General features: G+C 45.4%; 1 protein-coding gene across 10 annotated transcripts in view; it reads right to left on the bottom strand.

Moving 5' to 3' along the window:
• LOC102948714 (transformation/transcription domain associated protein) overlaps positions 1–23,378 on the bottom strand; it is a 114,161-nt gene that overhangs the window by 77,655 nt on the left and 13,128 nt on the right. For all 10 annotated transcript variants that reach the window (XM_042970831.1, XM_042970833.1, XM_042970830.1 and 7 more), the window contains exons 8-22: positions 22,558–22,683; positions 21,176–21,253; positions 20,883–20,971; positions 19,920–20,016; positions 16,934–17,072; positions 13,591–13,669; positions 12,272–12,506; positions 11,191–11,551; positions 11,005–11,102; positions 10,341–10,535; positions 9,701–9,892; positions 7,648–7,813; positions 5,642–5,898; positions 3,161–3,361; positions 403–554 (exon numbers count right to left, since the gene is read on the bottom strand). In XM_042970831.1, coding sequence (XP_042826765.1) covers positions 403–554; positions 3,161–3,361; positions 5,642–5,898; positions 7,648–7,813; positions 9,701–9,892; positions 10,341–10,535; positions 11,005–11,102; positions 11,191–11,551; positions 12,272–12,506; positions 13,591–13,669; positions 16,934–17,072; positions 19,920–20,016; positions 20,883–20,971; positions 21,176–21,253; positions 22,558–22,683 — 2,465 coding nt within the window. The remainder of the gene's footprint in view (positions 1–402; positions 555–3,160; positions 3,362–5,641; positions 5,899–7,647; positions 7,814–9,700; positions 9,893–10,340; positions 10,536–11,004; positions 11,103–11,190; positions 11,552–12,271; positions 12,507–13,590; positions 13,670–16,933; positions 17,073–19,919; positions 20,017–20,882; positions 20,972–21,175; positions 21,254–22,557; positions 22,684–23,378) is intronic.

Here is a 23,378-nt window from a genome sequence, read left to right as displayed (position 1 = left end):
TAAGAACAAAATATAAATATCACATGACAAGCATCTGGGGAATGGAAGGGTCACCATGGACCAGAAAAGCAAAAGATCCGCTGAATGTCTATCACGTGCCCAGCGCTAAGGATATAATGGTTCATAACAGGACAGAAAAGGCCAGGACCCTTGCTCCCTGAAGCTGACAGCCTCAGGAGGCAACAGTCAGACTACAAAGGAGGTAAATTCTAATCCTCAAGCACCCAGTTTCGCCTCTTCATTTTCTCGAAAAGCCCAGAGAAGCATCACTAGGCAGATCACAGGCTGATTTCCCGACTTGACGGAGCAAAGTCCTAGCACCGCGGAGATCCGGGAGGTGCTCTCCACCCTAAATCCTGATGGAAGATGCACCAATCGCAGAAAACCACGTCCCCAACATACTTAGGGTGTGCAAGAAGCTGGTAGAGGGCATGTTTATTGTCCTCCAGACTCATCATCGCCACCAGGAAGCACTTGATCACCTCCCACGCCTGCCTTCGGTAGTAAGGCTCCGTGTTGGCACTCTTCAGGCAGTCTAGAGCGGTTTCGATGGCCTACGGCAAAGAAACACAAAAAGCGTAGTTTATGCAGAAATTACCTGACTACAAAATTCTCTCTTTACAAGACAAAAGAGCTTTCTTTATTTTTTCAGAAAACCTACACAGTTATACGTACATTTTATCCTGTTCAATTAGGTTGACCAGGAAGGCTGGGGAGGCATAATCATAAACAAAAAATCACGTGAAGCCTTTAACAGCTAAGAGATTAGCCTCAATGACAATTCTATAGCTATAAACCCTGTGAGCAGAAGAAGTGATGGGCGTTAAAAGATTCATCTAGGCTGTGTGTGAGGAAGCAGTGGATGCTGACAGGGCCAGCAGCCCTGCCCTAAACACTCACACACGGTCACAAAGAGCATGACAACAGGTCCTCACTGTTGTGCCCGAGCCCAGGGCACCGCAGCACTGTCCCTCCTCCCACCGCCTCTGCCCTGGTCACCAACAGGTAACAAATCATGTGGAGACAATTTCAGAAGCAGTAAGGATCAATGCAACCTTTGAGCCAATTACCTGCCAAAAGAACAGAGCGTTGTAACGTGCCACAAGTAGGATTATTTGTGAGAATTCGCCAGCACCTGGCTTGGCCATGAGCTCATGCCCTTGGCCCCGGCAGCCCCATCAGCTGTGTGGGGTGCTGCGCGCCCTCGGCCTCTGCCTGCTAGGAAGCCGGCCCCTCGTGCACCCGAAGTCTGTAGGGGAGTCCAGGAGGATGTGGGAGCCAATCTTCAAAACTTGGTTTCTTCTTTGGGGGAAAAACTACTTCGAAAGAGATTTTCCTGCTCTGCTTAGTCTATGCAGCATCAAATGAAAGTCAGATACCTTAGTTTTCATGACTAATACCAAGCTTGCCACTGACAGGGCTGAAGCAAATAGTCCTGGGTTAAGAAATTACCTACACTGTGGGAACATGCTTCAGACACAGGGTGTTCACTTCAGTAACTTGCAATGTAAAGGCAGCATTTTAGCTGTATTCTCTTAGGAGGAAACCAGTGCTTATTTGGCAAATATTTTTATTAAGGTTTGGGGGAGAAGCCAGGGTTGCGTCTCACCCTGAGGCCTGGAGAGGACACCTATCTACGGGCTGGAGGAGGGTCAGGGACAATGTGAGTGCTTGAGAAGTGGGGGATACAGGATATTGAGAGAGGATGATGGATGAGAACCCCAGAGGGACATTTATCCATGATAGGCATCGTTCCCCATAGATATTTAATAAAGCCTGATTGAAAAAAAAAAAAAATCACAGAACTCACTATGTGGGTAAGGTTTGAATACAGAGAAGTGAACAGGCAGAGCTCTACACTATGACACAACAGGACAGTTAGCCCTGAGCAAAGGGAGGGCTTTGAGTGGGTCCAGGCCACGAAATGCTGGTTTAAGACCAGATCTGTCTGCAAGGAGTTCAGGAATCCAGCTGGCATCTGGCTTCCTAAAACGGCGGAGTCACTTAGATGCACGTGGAGGCCTACTCTAACACCCTTTAAAAAAACAGCCAGTATGGGGTGCCTGGGTGGCCCAGTCGGGTGAGCGTCCGACTCTGGCTCGGGTTATGATCTCAGTTTGGTGCGTGAGCTCAAACCCCGCATCAGGCTTGCTGCGGTCAGTGCCGAGCCCACTTCAGATTCCCTGTCCTCCTCTCCCTCTGCCCCTCCCCAACTTGCATGCTCTCTCTCAAAAATAAACAAAACATTAAAAAAAAAAAATACCCAGTATGTAACAACTAGATAAACATCCTGAAAAGACATGGTAACAAACATCCTGAAAAGACACGGTAACAAAAGACACTAAGGGTGGGTGGAAGAAGGCTGGCTCTACAATAAGGCGGAGAAGTCAACCTCAACAATGTAGATCATGGTAAAGTGGACCAAGATGCATGTGACAAAGGACCAGGAGGGCTCGATGAGGTGAAAGGGGGAAGAGTTTTCAAAATGACAAAGCAAAAGTAGCAGAGTGGACACTCGGGCATGATGCTGGGCACACTGTCTGCCCATTTGCTACCCAACGGGACAGGAGTTCCAAATGGCAGATGGAGAGAGACCACAGAGCTGCCCGCAGAGGGCTCAGGAGCCAGGAGAGACAGCAGGTGCTACGTCTCGATAGAGAATGGGAGAAGTGGGGGCTCAGGAATGACAAGTATGGGATAAACTTGGGTTCTAATGACACTTGAAGTAAAGCCTGTTAGGCGGTGAAACGGACTAAGTTCAAGGAAGGGGTGGGCTGGGCGGCAGTGTCTCCTGTTCCATCGGGAAACATGAAACTGCTCCAGAGTTCTCCGGGCAGTACACCCCCACCGGCCTCCCGGTGTTAGGAAAGCCCCTTTGCCACCCAAGCTGGTCCCCCAAAACAGTTTGTCCTTTGACCTAGAAACTCCCTCCCAAAGGGCACCTGCCTGGCTCAGTCAGTAGAGCGTTTGACTCTTGATCTTGGGGTTGTGAGTTAGAGCCCCGCACTGGGTATAGAGCTTACTTACAAACAAAATCTTAAAAAAGAAATTCCCTCGCAAGAAAGACATGTTTTATTTACATATTTTCAAACAGAAATTCACTTTCTTAAAATGAAATGTATAGTATCTTTAAGAAGCTCCTGCAGATTTCCAAATTTACCTTCTCCATCGGGAGCTGAAGAGATGCTTTACAATCAGAAAACTCCACCGTGATACTGGGGCCTTGAACCTCAGTCACAACATAGTGCAGCTTCTGGGACTCCTTCAACATCTTCCTGTTACTGCCACCAAATTTACCAAGTACACGATAGGCCACGTGAGAAATGCTATCAGCAGGATTGCGTAAAGTGCGCCATAAAGCCTAAAAACCAAAGTACTTTGATTAAAATCCTTGCAAGGCAAGGCATCCTCATGGTTCACAAATCAAACTTTTCAAGTTATAGAAAATTATACAGCAAAAATTCTTCCTCCCATCTCTGTCCCCCAAACACAAATTTCCCCTTATTGGGAGAAGCCAATGTTATTAATCTTATGTATCCTCCCTGAAAAATTTTAAAAGAAAACGCAGATTTAAACATAAATGTTCTTCCACGCTCCTGAAACACACACAGTAGCATATGATAAATATCGCAGAGCTCAAGAGCAAGAAAACTAAGCAATATATCGTCTAAACATATATACAAAATGGGACCAGAAGAGGCATGGAGGGAAATGCTCTTTACTGTTAAAGTTCTTGTCCTGGATTTGATGGTGAGTTCTCAGGTTTTTACTTTGATTAATAGGCTTTATAACTTACAAACAAGATAAATTCCTACAAATAGGATATATAAACAATCTTATACATTTCAAACTTCATGTTAGAAAGGATGGTGAAGGGCGAAAACACAATCATGACAGGCCGCATTCTGGGAACAGGTAACAAGTACGCGCACCTTGTATCAGTGCATAAGGACCACACACACTCAACTGTTTCCAAAAACTCTTGTCAATCTTCCCACGTTCTTTCACCTAAACTATCTAAGTCCTCCAAATTACTATGTCTGTCTAGGGGCACCTGGGCGGCTCATTTGGTTTAAGGTCCGACTCCTGATTTTGACTCAGGACACGATCGCACAGTTCGTGAGTTTGAGCCCCTCACTGGGCTCTGCATGGACAGCAAGGAACCAGCTTGGGATTCTCTTGCTCTCTCTCTGTCCCTCTCCAGTTCATGTGCAGGTGCGGGTGTGTTCGCTTTCTCAAAATAAACTTAAAAAAAAAAATGTCTATTTTCTTAGATCACCTTCCATAACAATACCAGATATTAGCGTCTAACAACAGCCAACGTAAAATCTTAGAATTTTCTTTAAGGCAAAATTTCAACTTCTCTTATGTTCCTAAAGGTCCACCAAGGCCTGTCCGTCAGGAACCCCTGCTGAGAGGTGCTAAGCCCCCCCCCCCCGCCCCCCCCAACCTCTACCACTCCACCCGGCTCCACCACTCTTCACGTACCCTCAGGAGAGGGAATTTCTGCTTAATCCCCCGGGAGGGGGTGGCACTGGGAGCGAGTGCTGGTTAAGGAGACCACAGAGAAACAGACTATGACACTTGTCTAGTGTGGGGGACGGGGATTACTGGGGCTCCAAAAGCAGGAAGGAGCCTCGCCCCTGTCTCCCAGGACTGTCTGCCTCATGAAACAGCAAGAGGCCCATGAGCCCAGCCCCACTTCCTCCTCCCACATGCTGCTCACCCACACCTGGGTCAGGCCCAGGGTTTGCCTTCCAGAACCAACAGTGCCGTTCTCTCCTGAGGCAGGCTCTCCGTCAATCCTCCAAAGGATGGCTGGGAAAGTGGACTTGGAGGCCCTGACCCAACCGCCAGGCCCATCCTCTCCCACCCAGATGGCACACAGGGTCCCTATCTCAGGACTGGGGAGGAAAGTCTCCCAAACCCAGCTTCAAGTGCACACACTGCAGTTTCCAATCCAGACTCCTGTCTTTTAGGGTTACTGAGTCTCCATCCTTTGAAGCTGGCATTCGGACCTCTAGTTGGGGCCAAATACTCCAAAGCAGAGAGGCAGTATAGTGACAGGCAGCCTACACTTCGAACAATTACCGACTACATTACGAATCCGTAACGACAGCAAAACGTGAAGGCAAAACCTAGTATGTGACATACAAACTCTAAGGAAGAAAACATGTTTTCAAAACCATCTCAATTATCTGCTTCATTTCCCTTGACCCGAAAGTGCACACCTGCACTTCCCTCAGGAGCGTGATTCTCTTCACTGCAGCATCCTGAGATCAAAGAAAGTCTCTTCCCGGCAGCACATAGTAACCACAGCACCTGCCCTCACAGGTCATCAACTTAATGAGTCTGTGACCCTCATGAAAACCCTCTGAAAAAAGGGCAACACTGCAAAACAAATGTCTACTTAATACATATTTCTACACATCTTTTCATAAGCCAGGAGACTCATGAAGAGGTTAAAAACTACACCACTTCATCTTGCAGAGAGCCCAACACGGGGCGCAGGCAGCTCACTGGGGTGGGGGGGGGGGGGCTGTCATTTCCGGAAACACTAGTCTAGAAGCCCCGGGAAAACCGGATCCGTGAGCGCCCGACAGCCGGCGCTGGGCCGGCCCCTGCGAGAACGCACACTTACCTGCATGAGCTCCGCGCGGACAGGCTGGATGTGGTCGTAGAGGAAATCGGGCTGCAGGTTGTCCACGCACAGCTCCAGGGTCCTCAGGCCTTGGCTGACCAGTGTCTGTGAGCCGTTGAGAGCAGACACCAGGGGATCCATTAACATGGGCAGGTAGGGCAGGAGGGAGCTCAGCCGCACAGGCACCGTGAGACACAGCTCCACGAACAGGTCCTTCATGTGCTGCTTGTGCAGGCCGCTCTGCAGCATGTTCAGGCCTAGAAGCGGGGTTTGCAGGCATCAGAGAAGAACATCACCCCCAGACGGGCCAGAGTTAATCGTACAGAATAACTGTTCCACCTTCTACTGTCAACGTCAGCGCAATGACAGGAAGACGTTTTAGGTCTCATCTACTACATCAGCTAAACCTATTCTACAACCATGACCCTTCTGTCCGTCAAGTTCATGGTGACAACAGCAGGCTGCATACAACTATAACGTAAGCTATGATACAATTATTTAATGTTAATTAATCCTAATGAGATACCTAATATCACACATGGATCTTTTAAGAATCATGTTGTTGTTTTTAACAAGCCCGATCCAGAGACACAAGACTCCAATAAGGTACATTCACCTCAAGCTTGAGGTTTACAACCTCACATGTTTTTTCAGGTTTCCAAGAGACCACAGTTGAGGTCTCCGCTGTAAAATAAACTTTTTTTTTTTAAATCCACTTTCATTTCCTGCAAATGGAGAAGATCTTCCTTCTCACAAAGACAACATCCCTACTTTTTGTGAGGGTAAGCTGAGCTCCTTCCTAACTGAAACATGTCAGATCAGGACCTGCCCTGAGTGCTCAGAGACCAGCTAGAAAGAGAAAGGCCTAGAACAGTCGATGCATCCCAGGCAGTGCAGGATGGAGAGAGCGCAGAGAAAAGATCGATCAGGGAAGGCATCACAAAGTAACAGCACTGGATTCAGGGTCCAAAGGAGGAGAAGGAGAAAGGTTAAGTTCCCAGAAGGGGATCCACTCAAACAAAACTAGGTAGGGAGAAATGAGCCTGGGGAGGAGGAAATGAGACCCCACAGAACAGAGGACTCAGGCTGGGGAATGACTGGAGATGGGGTTAAATAACAGATGGCGGAACTGGATCATGGGCCGGCCACCTTGCAGGGTGGACTCATGGCCATGTTACAGGCAACATGGCCGACTTTTTCCCAAAGCCTCCTGGGTACTATACGTTGTAAATGGCTTTTCTTTAAGGATCCCCTTTAGCTCTATATCTTGAAAGCATTCCTGGTCACACCGGAATTGCAGGATTCTGGTTACGTAAGTTTACCTCAAAGTAAAAATACACACTTATCAATCAGCTTTATAACTGCTTTTTCTCTTCTTATTCTGACTCTCTCTCAAACTAGGGATCCCTGATATTACTACTAAGCCACTAGAAACCACTTTGTAGACTTGCTTACCAAATGCTACAAAAATACAACCAAGTCCTAACCAGGGTGATGGAAACCTTCCAACTCCTGTTCAACTCTTGAGTAGGGAGGGGAAGGTCCATCCCTGAACAAGGGGGCTCCCTTCAAAGTCCTACTGCCTTGGGGCGCCTGGGTGGCTCAGTCGGTTAGGCGTCCGACTTCGGCTCAGGTCACGATCTCGCGGTCCGTGAGTTCGAGCCCCACGTCGGGCTCTGGGCTGATGGCTCGGAGCCTGGAGCCTGCTTCTGATTCTGTGTCTCCCACTCTCTCTGACCCTCCCTCGTTCATGCTCTGTCTCTCTCTGTCTCAAAAATAAATAAACTTAAAAAAAAAAAAAAAAAGTCCTACTGCCTTTAAAGAGAGTGGGACACGGGAACATGAACACATGGACAGACACACACACCTCTGGCAGGGGATACGTACATATATCCCCTCACCAAGACCATCATTGGATGCAGAGGATGAATGGACCCCACAACCACAGTCAGCCAAACCCATACATGCACACAAGACTAAAAGGCAACCAAAATCACTGCTCTGACCTTGCAGGAGGTTTGGTAGGAGAGGCAAAAATTCCTGATACAGGAGGTCATGGCTACCTCCCCCAATGGAGCGGAACAGGGCCCGGAGCAGCAGGAAGTAGTTATAGGGCTCTTTGGCAGTCTGTGCAAGTTCCATTGAGCTGTTCACGATCTTGTGCAGGTGGGGCTGCGCGGTGGAGAAAAGGCAAGTTAACATGCTCTAAATGAGGATGGGTGACACCCTCAGAACTCATGCTGAAGGTTCACTGTAAACAGGGATGGAAGGTAGTTCTGACGAGTTCACTCCTAAAGGCAAAACAAAACAAGACCTTTCCATCCTTTATTTGGCTCAGATTAATTTGCCTTGAGATATTATGCTGGTTTCCACCAGGATGGCTGCAGAAGAAGCGTTTAATAGGCTCCTACGTTACTGTGCAGTTACACGATGTTGAAAAGGTAATGCTCTGGAGCAGGAACCAGAGGGTCTGTCCGCTCTGCTCTGCAACTCAATATGGCCACTTCCCTCCTAAGACTAAATAATCAAACAGGATGAAGATGCCCATTTCCTAGAACAATCTAAACGCAGAAAGTAACCGAAAGGAAGTGAAACCTCACGATCAAAAAGGATACACACAACGTCTGGAAGAGCCTCAAAAATTGAGATCGTAAGATCTTGGGAGACTTAATCAAGAAATTTTCTTTAATAATAATAATAATAATAATAATAATAATAATAATAAAAAAAGTACTCTATCAGCTTATAGTAACTTTAATTAACATCTAAAGCCAGACTAGCTTTTTATTTTGTACTTCAAATGCTGATTTTAACATGTAACAGGTTCAGCTGCACACGAAATATTCTACAGGTATGTTTACAGTGAACTGTGTCACTGACATCGTTCCCAATTTGTTGTCATACGTGGCACAATGTACGTATGCATGTATCCCACCATCAGGTTTTATTCTGGTTTTGTTGTTGTGCATCTAATATCGGCAAAAATTAAATTTTTCAAAGACACCAAATTGTGTGGACGCATATTACAGTTAAGCGTTTGTTCTTAGAAAAATACAAGTATTTTTCTTTTAGGTGAACACAAAAGTAATGTTCAGGTTGTTGCTAAGTGACTGCGACAGAATGGAGAAAACCTGAGGGAGCGGTCACATGAAAACAGAGATTACTGGTGCTCCTGGTCACCGCCTGTACATTTACTGCTCCAGGAGGAAAAAAAAAAAAAGGATCTTGTTTGTGTCTTCAGAAGCCCCCCCCACGGGAAGACATCACACTTCAGATAAAACTGCTGCTAATACTCAGCTTCCTACAGGAATTAAAATATTTTGCCTTAAGTGGAAATGAATTTTTATTAGGTTTTTGTGCCACCGTCTGCTGCCTTTTCAGTGGGACATATAACCATGGGTAAGTTTTTTTTAGCCGTTTGCTAAAATCAAGTAACTGAAGAGATGGAATTAGACTGCACTGGTCATCCACTACGTTAGGAGACATGTCCCTCCGAAACGGTCCTAGTAAGGGATACCAATTAGTTAGAATTCATAAAGAGGAAAAACAAACAAGTGGTCCTGAAATGAAATGTTCCCCGTACTGCCAAGGAAGATAAGAACACGGCGAAGACACAAAGTTAGAGCGGAAGACGGCTGGCAGAATCAGAACTGTTACAAAAGCCACCTGTTTCTCTTTGGACAAGAGAAGGCGGTAAAGGGATTTTTCCCTTGTTTTTTTCCCATCACTCCATTTTTAAAATACGAACGATGTGCTATTTTATTTGTGTAATCCAGAGAAAGAAACTGGAATTAAAAAAAAAAAAATTTAGTGGTGGCAATACTAACGACAACCCACTGCCTGCCACGGGCACTCTGAAGTTTCATTTCAAATCATGGATGAATCCTCTGAAACCTTCTTCACATTTAGGCCCTTACTGGCCCAAATATCTATGAACTCAAAGAGCACTTCACCAATCTAAAAACAACACCTCCCGTTTCCGTGCCAATGGAGAACAGGAAGCAAAACACAACCAAAAACTCCCCCAAAACAAAGTACACTTGGCTCCACGAGCTTTACCTTCAGCATTTGTTCGTTTTCAGCTGCAAAGAGGGAGACTGAGCCAAAGACCAGCTTGAACAGCTTGAGGTACAGGTTGGAGACCTCCACGCTGGAGCCCATCTCCGGCAGGCGGTCCAGGAGGTACTCCACCAGGATTGTGGCGAACAGAGCCGAGGTAGTAGGGTTCGCCAAGAAGGAGTTGGCAACAATCTGTCAAAAGGAGAAACGTGCTTGACAAAAACAATCCTCAAAGTAGCCTTAACACTAAGTAATGAACTTTCCAAAAACACAAAACCAAATCTGTAACAGCACAAGAAATTAATTATCCACCCTAGGAAAAAAATTTGTAAATCTGCCAAGCACGGAGTAGGGCCGTTCACTTCAAACACTCACGTCCGTTATTTTATCTTCACTATCAAATACCAGGAGCCTACATCTAACATATACTTAATTTCTACTAATGAAAGAAACTGATCCAAGACATCTTGATATTTTGAACAAAAAATATTAAGTCCTAACACCTCTCTACATTTTTCTACCAGCACATCCTTAGGCATATCATTTAGAACACCCTCAAAATAAAGAAAATGCCAAGCGCTCCACACATCAACAAGTAATTTTACAATCAACGTTCAAAGGATAAGACAGAGTTTTATACCTGAAGAGCATAATTTTTTGAGATTCTTTCCACCATGTAAGGGACTGTCGTCTGAAAGATTTCTTTAAACGTTAAGGGATTCATCATTGTGAACACGCCGGCGAAGTGTTCCAACACCTCCTTCTCCTCCTTCATTCTGACGGTCTGGCAGTTTGCTACTCGGATGTAGGTCTGTCCATTTCCAGCTATCTGGACCTAGCACAGGGAAGAAACCCATGGATGTTAAAACCAGGCGTCTCTGAATGTATTCCATAACATAACTGGACCAGCTGCATGTTTAAAACACAGCATTTGAATTACATAATAAATGTTCTCCCATCTTTTTAATTCTCTATTCTCAGCTTAGTTTTGGAAAATAATTAAAACAAGCAAAAAAGCTTTGCTAAGCGTTCCACACAAGAATTTAGTAAAACTTCCATCTTGCTTCCACTGCATTCCATGTACACAGACCGCCTCCCCCACCAAATGCTCACGCTGACACTTAAAAGGAAAATCTTCACCGTTAAAGCAATGCTACACTACAGAACAAGAGCAAATCTGGGGACACGAACACTGCAGACAATCCAAAACGAGCCTTTTAGGACCCCTTCCATCACATCACCGGCACCCTCACCCCAGAGGCGTTTCCCACACTCAGGAGCCTGGTTTGAGGGCACTTCCTTACCTGATAAATATCTAAAGCCTGCATTGCATATTTCACAAGTTTTATATAAATCTGAGTCTCTTTGGGCTGTAACTGCTTGTTGGGAATGAACTGAGCTTCTGGAAAAGAGAGAGCATAATCAGTTAAGGTGAACAACACCCACTCTGCAGAAAACATCCCATCTAAATAATTCAAGAGCGGAATTACCACCAGGTGCTTTACATGACGTTATGCCCCACGTGATGGTCTTGACGCCACAGACCAAGGTTTTGACCAAACTTCGGCAATCTGTGACCTGGAATGTCTGCTTGTCCTCTTTATCCTTTTCTCCTTGCTTTTCAAACGGAGGCACAGGGGCCGGGGTCACGGGGGTGGCTGGGGTCGGGGGTGGGGGCGGGGCGGGGGTGGGGACAGGCGCAGGGGAGGGGGCGGGGCCCGGGGCCGCAGGGGCAGCAGGCACCCCGGGCAGGGCTGCCTCCACCGCTCCGAGTTCTGACTGAGGCTTGCACTTCTTAAAGATGGCAGAGAGCTGGTACCGGGCGATGGTGTGGAATTTGAGGACAAAGACCTAGCAGAAAGAGCAAGGGGAGAGAAAGACAAAAATCATTCTTCTTCCACAGGCTGGCAGCCCTTCCAGGAGACAGGAGCAGCTCTCTGAAGCCACTTGCCGAAGAGAAGTGTGCCATCCTCCCCAAGGAGAACTCCAGTGGCGTCCCTACCTCCACTGTCACTGTGAGGAATCTGGCTCAGAAAAGCTGGGGGACTTGTCGCAGAAGCCTGGACGCGTGGCCCGGACTACTCCAGACCCACACTATCACCTGCTGGCCTCAGCAATCACACTGTACTCTGTCCCCACGCACCCAACCGGGCGCCTCCCCTGGCTATACAGTGTGCCTGTAATCCCTCTTCTAGGTACTCGCCAGGAACCGTAGCATCTCTGTAATCCCTCTTCTAGGCACTTGCCAGGAACCACACAGTGTCCCTGAAATACTCGCCAGGAACAGTGTGGGGAGCGTCCACGTATCATTTACTTAGCGCTCACGACAATCCCGGGAGGCAGACACTGACTGTATCCCTGGCTAGGAGCAGGCTGGCACAGAGATGTTAAGCATCTTGTCCAAGGGCACTGGCTAGCAGGGGATTTGAACCCAGGTGGTCTGACACCCGGGACTGAGCTCGGCAATCGGAAGGCTGCATGACCTGGTCAGTAAACCACCGGTACGAGTCCATAAGTGGGCATCGGGATGAAAGCATGCAGGATGCCCACACCTCCCAGGAGAGCTGGTACCTCCAGCATCCGCATCAGGACGTCCCTCCCGTTGCCGCTCTCCTGTTCGCTCTTGGAACGGATGCAGTCCACCAGGTTCAGCAGCAGCTTGCAGGACATGGTCTGGATGCTGCTGGGCAGGGACTCGTCATCGATGTTCTTGGCAAAGAGCTGGACGGCGAGGGAGAGGTCACTGAGGGGCAGGTGCTGACGGACGTGGTGCACGAGGTCGGCCAACGTGCTGTAGGCGAGGGGCCTGTGTGCAGAGACCCCCCACTAGTGAGCGTCCGTCCCAACATGCCCGCAGGGCCGCGTCTGCGGGCCACCACTTCTCCTACTACCTGCCCCAGGAACACAGCACAGGGCGGTGCACCCGGGGCACGCTTTCTAGGTCTTCTAGGAGTGACACCATCTGATGCCCAGTTGCAGGCTGGTTCAACCCCAAGCTACATAAAAAGTGTCTTTGTATTGGGGCGCCTGAGTGGCTCAGTCGGTTAAGCCTCCGACTCTGGCTCTGGTCATGATCTCATGGTTCGTGAGTTCGAGCCCCGCGTCGGGCTCTGTGCTGACAGCTCAGAGTCTGGAGCCTGTTTCAGATTCTGTGTCTCCCTCTCTCTCTGCCCCTCCCCCACTCACACTCTGTCTCCGTCTCAAAAATAAACAAACATTAAAAAAATAAAAAAAAAGTGTCTTCGTATTTGTAACAATTTTACACGGCCATCACAGTGAATAGTCTACATCGTATTCAAAGTATTCTTCCTATTTTTCAAAAGATCTATCACAGCTCCCAAATTAGAACCAAAAAATTACTAATGTTGACTCATTTTACACTGTAAAAAATGATAAACTGTTAATTTTCTCCTTTAGAAAGAAACATGGTCATAACCACATTTATTTTATGAAATGAATAAAAAACAAAGACTAGAAGGAAATGCACCAAAATATTATCCATGTTACTTGAACTCCTTATGTAGAACAAAGAGGTTTGTTTTCTTCCCTTCTTTCTTCTCGTTGGGTACTTAAACATTCTTTTATAATAAAGAGATGCACTTATTACATAAATAGCAAACAAAACAAAACAACCCCAACAAAAAACCAATACGAGTCAGATCAAGTTGTCCCTACAACTGACATCAAGACAACTACTCTGAATCTTCCCTTTAAGCTAACACACAAAAACCAACCTAAATCATTTCCAAATTTCCCACAATTCTAAATCCCCACGGGAGAGTAAAGGTCTGTTGAGAGCGTCTGTTGAAAGGCTCACACATGAAGGGCCAGGGCCCACCACACCGACCCCCCCGATTTAGCCAACAGATCTCATGGGCTGAATATCGTACCTGAGAGTCTCCCGAGCAGTATATCCTGATCCAATCAGTATGGATTCGTCAAAGAGCTTGTCCATGCAAGGGATGAACTCTAGAACACAAACACCCGGTGCACACGTCACCAATTACACCCATGACACAGCAGGCTTCCTCACGGTAGCCAGCCTGCTGTCAACAAGCCATCTAGACTGGGAGACACGTGGGCAGGAGAAAATCACACGTGCTGTATTTCAGTCAAAGACCCCGGCTTTGCTGGGCCGTGTGCTGTCAAAGACACAGTTGGGATCACACGCAGAATCAGAGGACAAACCAGACCAAGGGAGCTTCCCGGCCCCTGGCAGAGAACCTGCCCCAGCGCTTCACTGCAGGCCCACCCCATCCTCCTCAGAAGCTGCTGCCATTGAGGCACCTGGTGGGCTGAGCCGTAAGAGCACGTGACTCTCGATCTTGGGGTTGAGTCAAGCCCCACACTGGACTAAGTGTGTAGCAGTAAGTGCTATTTTTAAGTAATAGCAGTTACTTAAAAATCTTAGGGGGAAAAAAAAAGCTGCCACTATTGGCCCACACCTGCCTGGAGAAGAGGGGCAGTATCCTCTAAGTGCCCCTTTATTCACTGCCCTGGAGTCCTCCCCTTCTTAAACATTTTATGCTTACTCATTATGGAGAAATACGGAGAAAGAAGGGTATTTCTCCACATAAAGAACCAAAGTCTAGAAATTTTGCAGGGTTCTGGTAGACATAGGTCCCAACTCTCTGGATGAGTGAGGCTCACTAGGGTTCTGTCTCTAATCCTACAGGTGGAACCCTCACCAAACCCCCTCCCTGCTCCCCTGTGGGCCTGTAGAGCCAACCAGAGTAGAAACAGCTTGTCTTCACTCAGGGACAACTCACATTTCTGAGGATGTGCACAGAGGGCAGCAACCCACATTTTTTAGGTCTCTCTGCCATACAGACACCCCCCGCCCTGCTGCCGGGAGCTCTGGCCACAAACATCCAGAGAATGTTTAGATTCTAGAACAAGTCTGACACCGTGGCCATCTTTGATAAGTCAAATAAAATACATCCTTCGCCAGCTAATAGCTATTAAGGGTCAAAGACACAACAGACGCAGAGAGGCACAGAGCACATCTCTGGCTAATTCCCAAAGCCAGGCAGCACAGGGACAAGTACCAAATGAAATGAAATGAAATGAAATGAAATGAAATGAAATGAAATGAAAATGAAATGAAAGCAGTGACAAACTGCCCCTCTGAAGTCAGAGAAGGGGACATGCCTGGAACGTCCTCAGAGGTAGTCAATAGGAAGGAGGCACAGAAGGAAAGATGCAAAGGACTCAGGCACCAAACACTGGCGGGCTGGCTACAGACAAGCAAAGAGTGGGAGGAGGAAGTGGTAAGAAATTAAGGCGCAGGCATGAGTTCCCAGATTCCCTCCGTGACCCAGAATCAGAATCTCTAAGAAAATGGGTAACTTTGTGAAACAGCCAGGTTTTCTCAAACTACTGCTCTTCAGAATTCGTGCAAAGGGGTTACTATTAGTATCGTTTCAGATACCTTAAAATGTTGGTGGACGTGTAAATTTTATGTATATATACACATTTTTTGTATATTTTACTAATATATAATACTATTAATAACGAATGTGATTAGGCGTGTCTTTTAAATAGACACCTTTGTAAGTTGTGATGTTGTTACCTAAGATACTTTCAAAATAAAGTATCCTAAAACAGCTTGTTTAAAAAAAAAAAAAAAAATCAAACCCATCAGTGGAAAGACTTAAAAGGCAGGAGGGCGCGCGGGGGGGGGGGGGGGGGGGGGGGGGGTGCAAGGGAGGTGTAAAAGCTGTATTCAACACGACTGATGTGGTCAAACCCCAAGAGCAGCAGCTCAGAAATGCACCCGTCTTGGCGGCACAGCCCGAAGACCGAACCCGAGCCGCGTGGCTTCACACGGCTGGGCTGTGGGGGACGGAACACAGGCTGTCCGAGAAGCGCTCTGTCAGCGTTTCCACAAGTAGAAACCTGCTACACAGCTCCCCAAAGACACCCCCAGATCCTCCTCACTCGAAATGGCAGGAATGCCAACAGTTACCGAGAACTGCAGTGGAGAGATTTTAAAGTGTCCCGTGTAAAATTCTTCTATTTCAACAGTGTTCAGAGATGAACACGGAGAAAAAGCACATACAGCCATGGAGCCGTGACTGGACAAGTCGCAATGGCCCTCGGCCCTGGAGGCACATGGGGGCTTTGCGTGGTGACGCTGAATTTCTCATCCTGGGTGATGTTCACGCACGTCGGTTCTGTAATTTTTGGCAAAATCATACATTTCTTTTGTGCACTCTGCTATGTTACATTTCACACACAAAGGGTTTTAAAAATATCTATATTCTACTCAGCTATATCTACATGCATAACTTGTATTTTAATAACAAAAACATTTGAGCTTTATATTAGCTCACGTGTAAGCACATAAACTGTATCTTTCCCTTCATGTTTAAGAATTATGTAAAAAAAGTCCAATCTTAGTTTTATATATGTTCTGATTTACAAACCAGAGGCAAAAAAAACCCACTTAATATTGAACAATTACTGGGGGAAAAGATTATCCCCCTCAAAACATTTAGGATGGAATTTGGACATAGTAAATACAAAAATATTTTAAAATTATGTATCGGGGCACCTGGGTGGCTCAGTTGGTTAAGGGTCTGGACTTTGGCTCAGGTCATGATCCTGTGGTTCGTGGGTTCGAGCCCCACATTGGGCTCAGAGCCTGGAGCCTACTTCAGATTCTGTATCTCCCTCTCTCTCTGCCTCCCTCCTCAAAAATGAGTAAATATTAAAAAAAAAAAATGTATCAATAATCGACAGAAAAAATATAATTATCAGATTAGCCAAACAATTATCAGTCTTATGCATCAAAACAGGACCAATCCCCCAAGTTGTTTCACAGCACGGAGGAAGAAAACAGTTTTCTTCTCACCTTTCAAGGGTTATTGGCTATGAATCAACAAGCAAACAGTTACTTGCCATTTCAAAAGATATGCACCCAAAAGGCAGAGAAATACCATGAGATGCTGAGGACATACGCTACGCTAAGGGAACGACCACGCTAATTATGAGACTGTTCGGACAACACAGAGAAACCTGGTGGCAGGCAAAGAGAGGCAGCCCAAGAGGGCGGAGGCAAGAGGCAGAGAAAGGAAGGGGAAAAGCAAACACAACACAGCAATACAGAAAGAAGGACACATGGAGCCTAAAACATCTGAGGGAATTAAAGACCCGCGGTCCCACCCCAAAGATCGTGACAGGACCACGCCAGTATGGCCGCACAAACATCCCGAGACAAGGTGGACATACGGTTTCTTAGCTCTGTGGTGAGGATATGCTTTGCAGCGATGAGAAGTTCCTTTCTGAGGTGTGCAGTCTCTGCTGGGCAGTTTGAAAGTAACTGTAACATCCCTTTTACCATCTGCTGAGAGTACTTAGTCACCAACTCCTATAAAAAGAAGGAGGAAAGCAACAGTTACAGATAGGTAGTAAGAAAAGCCCCCATTTTATAAACTTCAAAAGAGTTCAGTAAGACTAAGCTTCTTTCAAGGGACCCTCATAAAGTGGTCATCCTAATAAGCAAGTATTATCCAGAAAGTTTTTGTAGTTTGCATGCATGCTGCCACAGTGGAAGGATGTACAGAAATGTAAGTAAGGTTTCTTCTATACAATGGAATTACAGACAACTTCTTTGTACTGTTCTGTATTTTCCCAACTTTTAATAATGAATCTGAATCATTTCATCAGTGGTGAGAAAGCAGAAGTAAATATTGAAAATTTCCTAAGACATACATCATCCACTCCGTCATCCCGTTAAGTTGTGAATGACACCAGAGACACCTTTCATCAACTCAGGATAAGCTCTAATCCGTTTCCTTTTGAGGCATGTTAAGAAGGCAATTCACCAAGGTAGCTCAAGCTGATTAAAATATCCAGGAGTCGGGAGCCTAGGTGGCTCAGTTGGTTGAGCGTCCGGCTTCGGCTCAGGTCATGATCTCATAGTTTGTGAGTTCAAGCCCTGCATCAGGCTCTGTGCTGACAGCTCAGAGCCTGGAGCCTGTTTCGGATTCTGTGTCTCCCTCTCTCTCTCTGCTCCTTCCCCGCTCATGCTCTCTCTCCCTTTCTCAAAAATAAACATTTAAAAAAAAATTTTTTTTAATAAATAAAATAAAATATCCAGGAGTACCTAATTCAGATTTAAAAAAATTTTTTTAATATTTTTTATTTTTTTTAACGTTTGTTTATTTTTGAGAGAGAGACAGAGAGCAAGTGGGAGAGGAACAGGAAGAGAGAGAGAGAGAGAGACAGAATCCAAAGCAGGTTCCAGGCTCTGAGCTGACAGCACAGAGCCTGACGCAGGGCTCGAACTCACAAACCGCGAGATCATGACCTGAGCCAAAGTCAGACACTTTAGACTGAGCCACCCAGGTGCCCCAATGTTTATTTATTTTTGTGAGAGACAGAGAGAAAGAGAAAGAGAAAGAGAGAGAGAGAGAGAGAGAGAGAGAGAGAGAGAGAAAGAGAGCGAGCACGCGGGCAAAGGAGGGGCAGAGAGAGAGGGAGACACAGAATGCAAAGCAGGCTCCAGGCTCTGAGCTGTCAGCACAGAGCCCGACACAGGGCTCGAACTCATGAACTATGATGAGATCGTGACCTGAGCCGAAGTCAGATGCTCAACTGACTGAGCCACCACTAATTCAGATTTTTGAAACCAAACATACATTTTCGTAGTATACGGTGTCATTATTGAGACAAATGCACTTAAGAAGGGACAAAAATAAGAATGCTTTCAAAGGTAGTTTTTACTGTAAACAATCTGGCATACGTTTCCATTTTCACTTTTCCTGAAAATAATAAAGTCTCTCCCTTAAGAAAAAAATTTTAATTCACTGCTACAGGATAGATCAGGATTAAATTCATGCCACACTTTACAATAACTACAGCTACACAAGACTTTTATTCAAAAACGTGGTATGACTGATGGGAAATAAGGTGTCGTTTCTCTCCTTCAAGTTCTTCAAGACTGAAATAAGGACAGACTACAACTACAAGTGGGGGAAAAACAGAGACATCATCGCCCTCTCTCACCGGTTAATTAAGGATGCCATTTTTTATCTTAAAGTTCCAATCTCTCCTCATAACTTGCTGTCACACCAACTTCCAACAGCAAAACTCAATGCACCAAATCCGTCCCCACAAAAACCTGTGCACCAGTATTTATTTATATCGGCCTTATCAACAATGGCCAGAAATGAAATCAGCGCATCTAGTGACAGAAAGGACATCAGTGGTAGCCAGGGCTAGGGGCCTAGAACGAATCACACCGCTGCCGATCAGTATGGGAATTCTTCAGAGGGTGAAGAAACGGTTCTAAAATTAGATAGTGGCGCTGACTGTATAAATCTCTATGAATACACTAAAAGCACTTAATTATACACTTTAAAAAGGTGAATTTTAGGATATGTGAATTATATCCTGATAAAGTTGCTTTAAAAAAAATCAGAAACAACCCAAATGGTTAGCAACTGTGGAATGGATAAACACAGACTGGTGCATCCATACCTTGTGGCTATAGACCACACTGTGACCCCCCAAATTCAGGCTGAAGCCCTCACCCTCACTGTGACTGGACGTGGAAACCAGAGTCTTTTGAAGGTAATTAAGATTAAATGGGATCTTGAGAATGAGGCCTTAATCCAATAGGACTGTGGCCTTAGAAGAGAAAAAGCAATCTCTCACTACCACTCTCCGCCCCGGGCAAGGACACAGCAAGAAGGCAGTGATCCACAACCCAGGAAGAGTCCTCACCAGAAACTGAACCCAGCTAGAACCTTGATCGTGGCCTTCCCAACCTGCAGAACTGTGAGAAAACCGATTTTTGTTGGTCGAGCCACCCAGTCTATGGTATTTTGTTAGGGAAGCCTAAGCAGACTAAGACGACTATCCACCAATAAAAATAAAATAACAAGGATGAACCTCCGCACTACTGCTAAGTCAAAGAAGCGACACCCAAAAGGTTACCCACACTACCCACCATAGGATTCGTTTTTTTGACATTATGGAAAAGGCAAAACTAGGGGCCACAAAGTCAGTGTTTGCCAGGGACCGAGGAGGAAATGGACAACATATAAAAGGGAATTTTGGGGGTGGTAGGAATGTTCTAGATTTTGGTGCGTTAGTGGTTACCAACTGTATGAATTTGTCAATTCGAAGAACTGTATACCTACGAAAGGTGAATTTTACTGTGTGTAAAATTAGATCTCAGTAAACCTGCCTTAAAAATCAGTGAACTTACCTGATAAATTCTGATGATATATGCTAAAAATGACAATGTTTTGATCTGAGCAGCAATAAAATCAGCATACAACTCCTTGTTGTAAAGCTTATGTTGCCTGAATGAGGAATGAATAGAATTTACAATATTAACTCTTAACTCCTTAGGTTATGTTAATATTAATCAAAGCCTACGATAATTACTAAGCCCCAAAAGTTTGATTTCTACACAGACAAAAACACAGCACCAACCAGTTCAGATTAACACAAAGGATTTAAAAGCATAAAAAGCAAGCCGTTCTCCAAGCCGCGGCACGGCAGCCATAACGTGCACCCAAACAGCCAACGCCAGACTGATCAACGCAGCCAGCAGACTGCATCAGGGGACCAGGGGCTCCATAAAAGACCACAGAAAGGGCCACCGGGGCTTGTTACGGCTGATTAACCTCAGGTCCTGCCTTCCAATGACTCAGAGCCAGATGGGTTACAGTCAAGAGAGTAAGTGACAAAGGTCTTAAGAGGAATGCTGTTACATTTGGGGAAAAGCTTCAAGGGGGCCTCGCAAGATGAATGTGCACGGTTCACATACTCGGTGGTTAAGGCTGACAGGGAGGGGAAGGGAACGAGGGGGAGAAAACGTTCCAGCACTCGGGCTGAAAGGCACAGCAAGAGCAGGGGCCTGAAGGTGGAGAGGCTTGGATATCCCACAGCTGGGAGTGAGCACAGGAACACGTAACGGGAGCTCTAAATTCACAAGACCCCCAAACCCGCGGTTATCAGCTCATCTTTACAGAACAAGGAACTGAAATAACCACTAACATCTTGACTGAAACACAAGTTCAAAAAGTCAAAAACGCGTATCGCTTTACCAGAACTTTTATCACTCAAAATTTTCGTGTCTTACGAAAGACGACAGTAAGCATATTTTCACTTGGAATTAAAGAACCGTGGCAGTGAGCCATGTCGCCATCCGGAGAAATCTCACCTGGCTTGTGCAGATACCTGAATTGCAATGGTATTCATGATCAAGGGCACAAATTCAGCAACGACATTGTGGATATTCAGTTTGTAGAGCTAAAAGCAAACATATCAGATTTTCAGGCTCTTACACTCTGCTATAGCAAAATAATTTGGCATACCAAGAAAAACTCTAAGACTCATTACATTAGTTAGCACGTGTGCACCACACACGTTCTGTTTGCCACAGAAAATCAGAAATGAATTTTGTCATAAAATAAGAAGCCAAAACCCCAAGAAACTAGTAAGCAGTACACATACCTGATACATTAAAACAACAATAATGGGCAATTCTGCCAACACTTTCAGAGAAAGAGACCCTCTTGGGATGATGGAATGCTGTAAGACAGAAGCAAATGGGGCCAAGGTTATCACCATGGCACTTAAAATAACCCACCACTCAGCATCGCCCCAGGGAAACGAGGAGGAAAATACTGCCATATCTTTGTAAATATCTGTAGTGAAAGATCCAAACCACTTTGAAAATAAAGCACAGAGAACTGTCGTTTAATATAAAGGTTTTTACATACTTTCCAACGTCACCACCTATGGTAAAAACATCAGCAAAATTCGTCTAAACTCAGACATTCAAATCACCTGAGGAAACTTTATTTTTTATTTTTCAGGGAAATTTCCAATTAGTATCTATTATTTTACTTAAAAGAACAACAGCAAAAAGTACAAATTTACCCAGCTTTATTCAAAGGTATTTATAAATAGAGAGCGCTTACGATAAACATAAGAAAAAATTCACTAGTCTTAACATATTAAGAACTCCCAGCACAGGTGAGGAGAATGTCAGACACAGAGATCCAGAAGGGGCAACGGACGGGAACAGACAAACAAGAAAAGAAACACAAAGACGGACATCGAAACCGAGTTCCTAATTCAGGAGGAGAAAAGGAAAGAAAGCTTTCTCCAACATGTAGTTTCCTGTTTATTCTAGCACAAACTGAAACATGCTGCAAAACGGTGGCAGTGAAATAAATACAGATGGGTAGTATCCTTGGATCGATCCTAATAACACAGCCACAGTAACTGCTCAGTACAGGTTACCTTTACCCCAGACGCGTCAAATACCTCACATCACCTGCAGACAATACTGGCATTACCTTCACAAAATCCCACCAGACGGGCTCGTCAGATAAGGAGACGAAAATTAAGGACAGAACAAAAGCTATGTACTTTGCTACAGCCAAAAAAGCCTAAGTGGCGGGGCTGGAACATCGTCCCCAAGTTTTAAGCTTCTGTCCTCAGAGCCCATGCTCTCAGGTACTGAATCGCAAATTTATATGCAGCTTAAAGGGACGTCGTCAATGTCAAAGCTAAGGATGGAAGAGAGGTCACCTCGCCTGGGCAGCTGCTCTTCCCAACAGAGGATTCTGGATTTGCACTACTGTCTTATCATTTTATCTTCCCATCCACAGTGAGCAACAGTTCACGTTCAGGACTTGCGGGCTGCACAGCAGAACCAGTGACACTCTCAAGCACTCACACGCCTCTGATCTTCAATACCTCAAGTGCTTAGAGGAAAAATCCCCAAAATACACTAAAAATATACATGAAGAGTACCTCATTTTTTTCCTCTACGAAGTATAGGAGACATGCATAAAAACAAAGCAAAACGATGGAAAAAAACTTACTGTTCTTGTCTCACTGTCCTCGCGCTCTGGATTGACTTTCACAGCAATTGTTGTGATCATACCAACCATTTCTGGGGGAGGGACTGTGTTCTCGGGGATCACCTGAGGGTTCTCAAAGTAGCGGTTCTGCATAGAAAGAGCAGAAATCATTCTTCCGAGTCAGACACAATATTCCTCAATGAGACACACCTGACACCTGATGGAGCAAACCCAGTGTTGTACGCTTTTCCGTTGCACTGATGCCATAGTACTTGGGGTTCTCTTTATGGACAAAGAGAACATGACAGCGACATTCTCTACCGTCAACAATGGAAAACAAAAAACTCAGCCAAAGTAGTTTCTCCTTTTTTCCTGGCTGGTAAGAGATCAGGTGCATAGCATTACGTCACTACCTCAGTTGGGGGGGGGGGGATGTAGCCCCTCCCTCTGGTGGTAGGAAACTCAGAGCTAGTCCCCACTGAATCCACTTTCCAAACAGTCTCCTACACATAGATCAAAGACAGAAATGGAAGCAAAGCACAGACATTTTTAAAAGCCAGGGCCTCACTGCCATCCTTAGTTCTCAATGCGATTTGGGCTTTAGATTAAATAAGACCACTTCTCATGAAAAGCAGCTTTACTGACTCAATTTCAAGTGTCAGCACTTGCTAACTCAGTAATAATGATAACTTGACAATTTCAGAATGCAACAAATGAAATTTTATACGCTCGTAGATTAAAATCCTTAAAATACCAAAAGGATATTACTTCTTTGATTTTTAAAAAATTCCTTTAAAGCTTAAAAAAAAAAAATCTTTAGAAAAACTCTGATACACGAACAG

The sequence above is a fragment of the Panthera tigris genome, chromosome E3 (genome assembly GCF_018350195.1).
Source record: "Panthera tigris isolate Pti1 chromosome E3, P.tigris_Pti1_mat1.1, whole genome shotgun sequence".
In the NCBI taxonomy this organism is placed as follows: Eukaryota; Metazoa; Chordata; class Mammalia; order Carnivora; family Felidae; genus Panthera; species Panthera tigris.
This window is presented reverse-complemented; position numbering and strand designations above follow the sequence as displayed.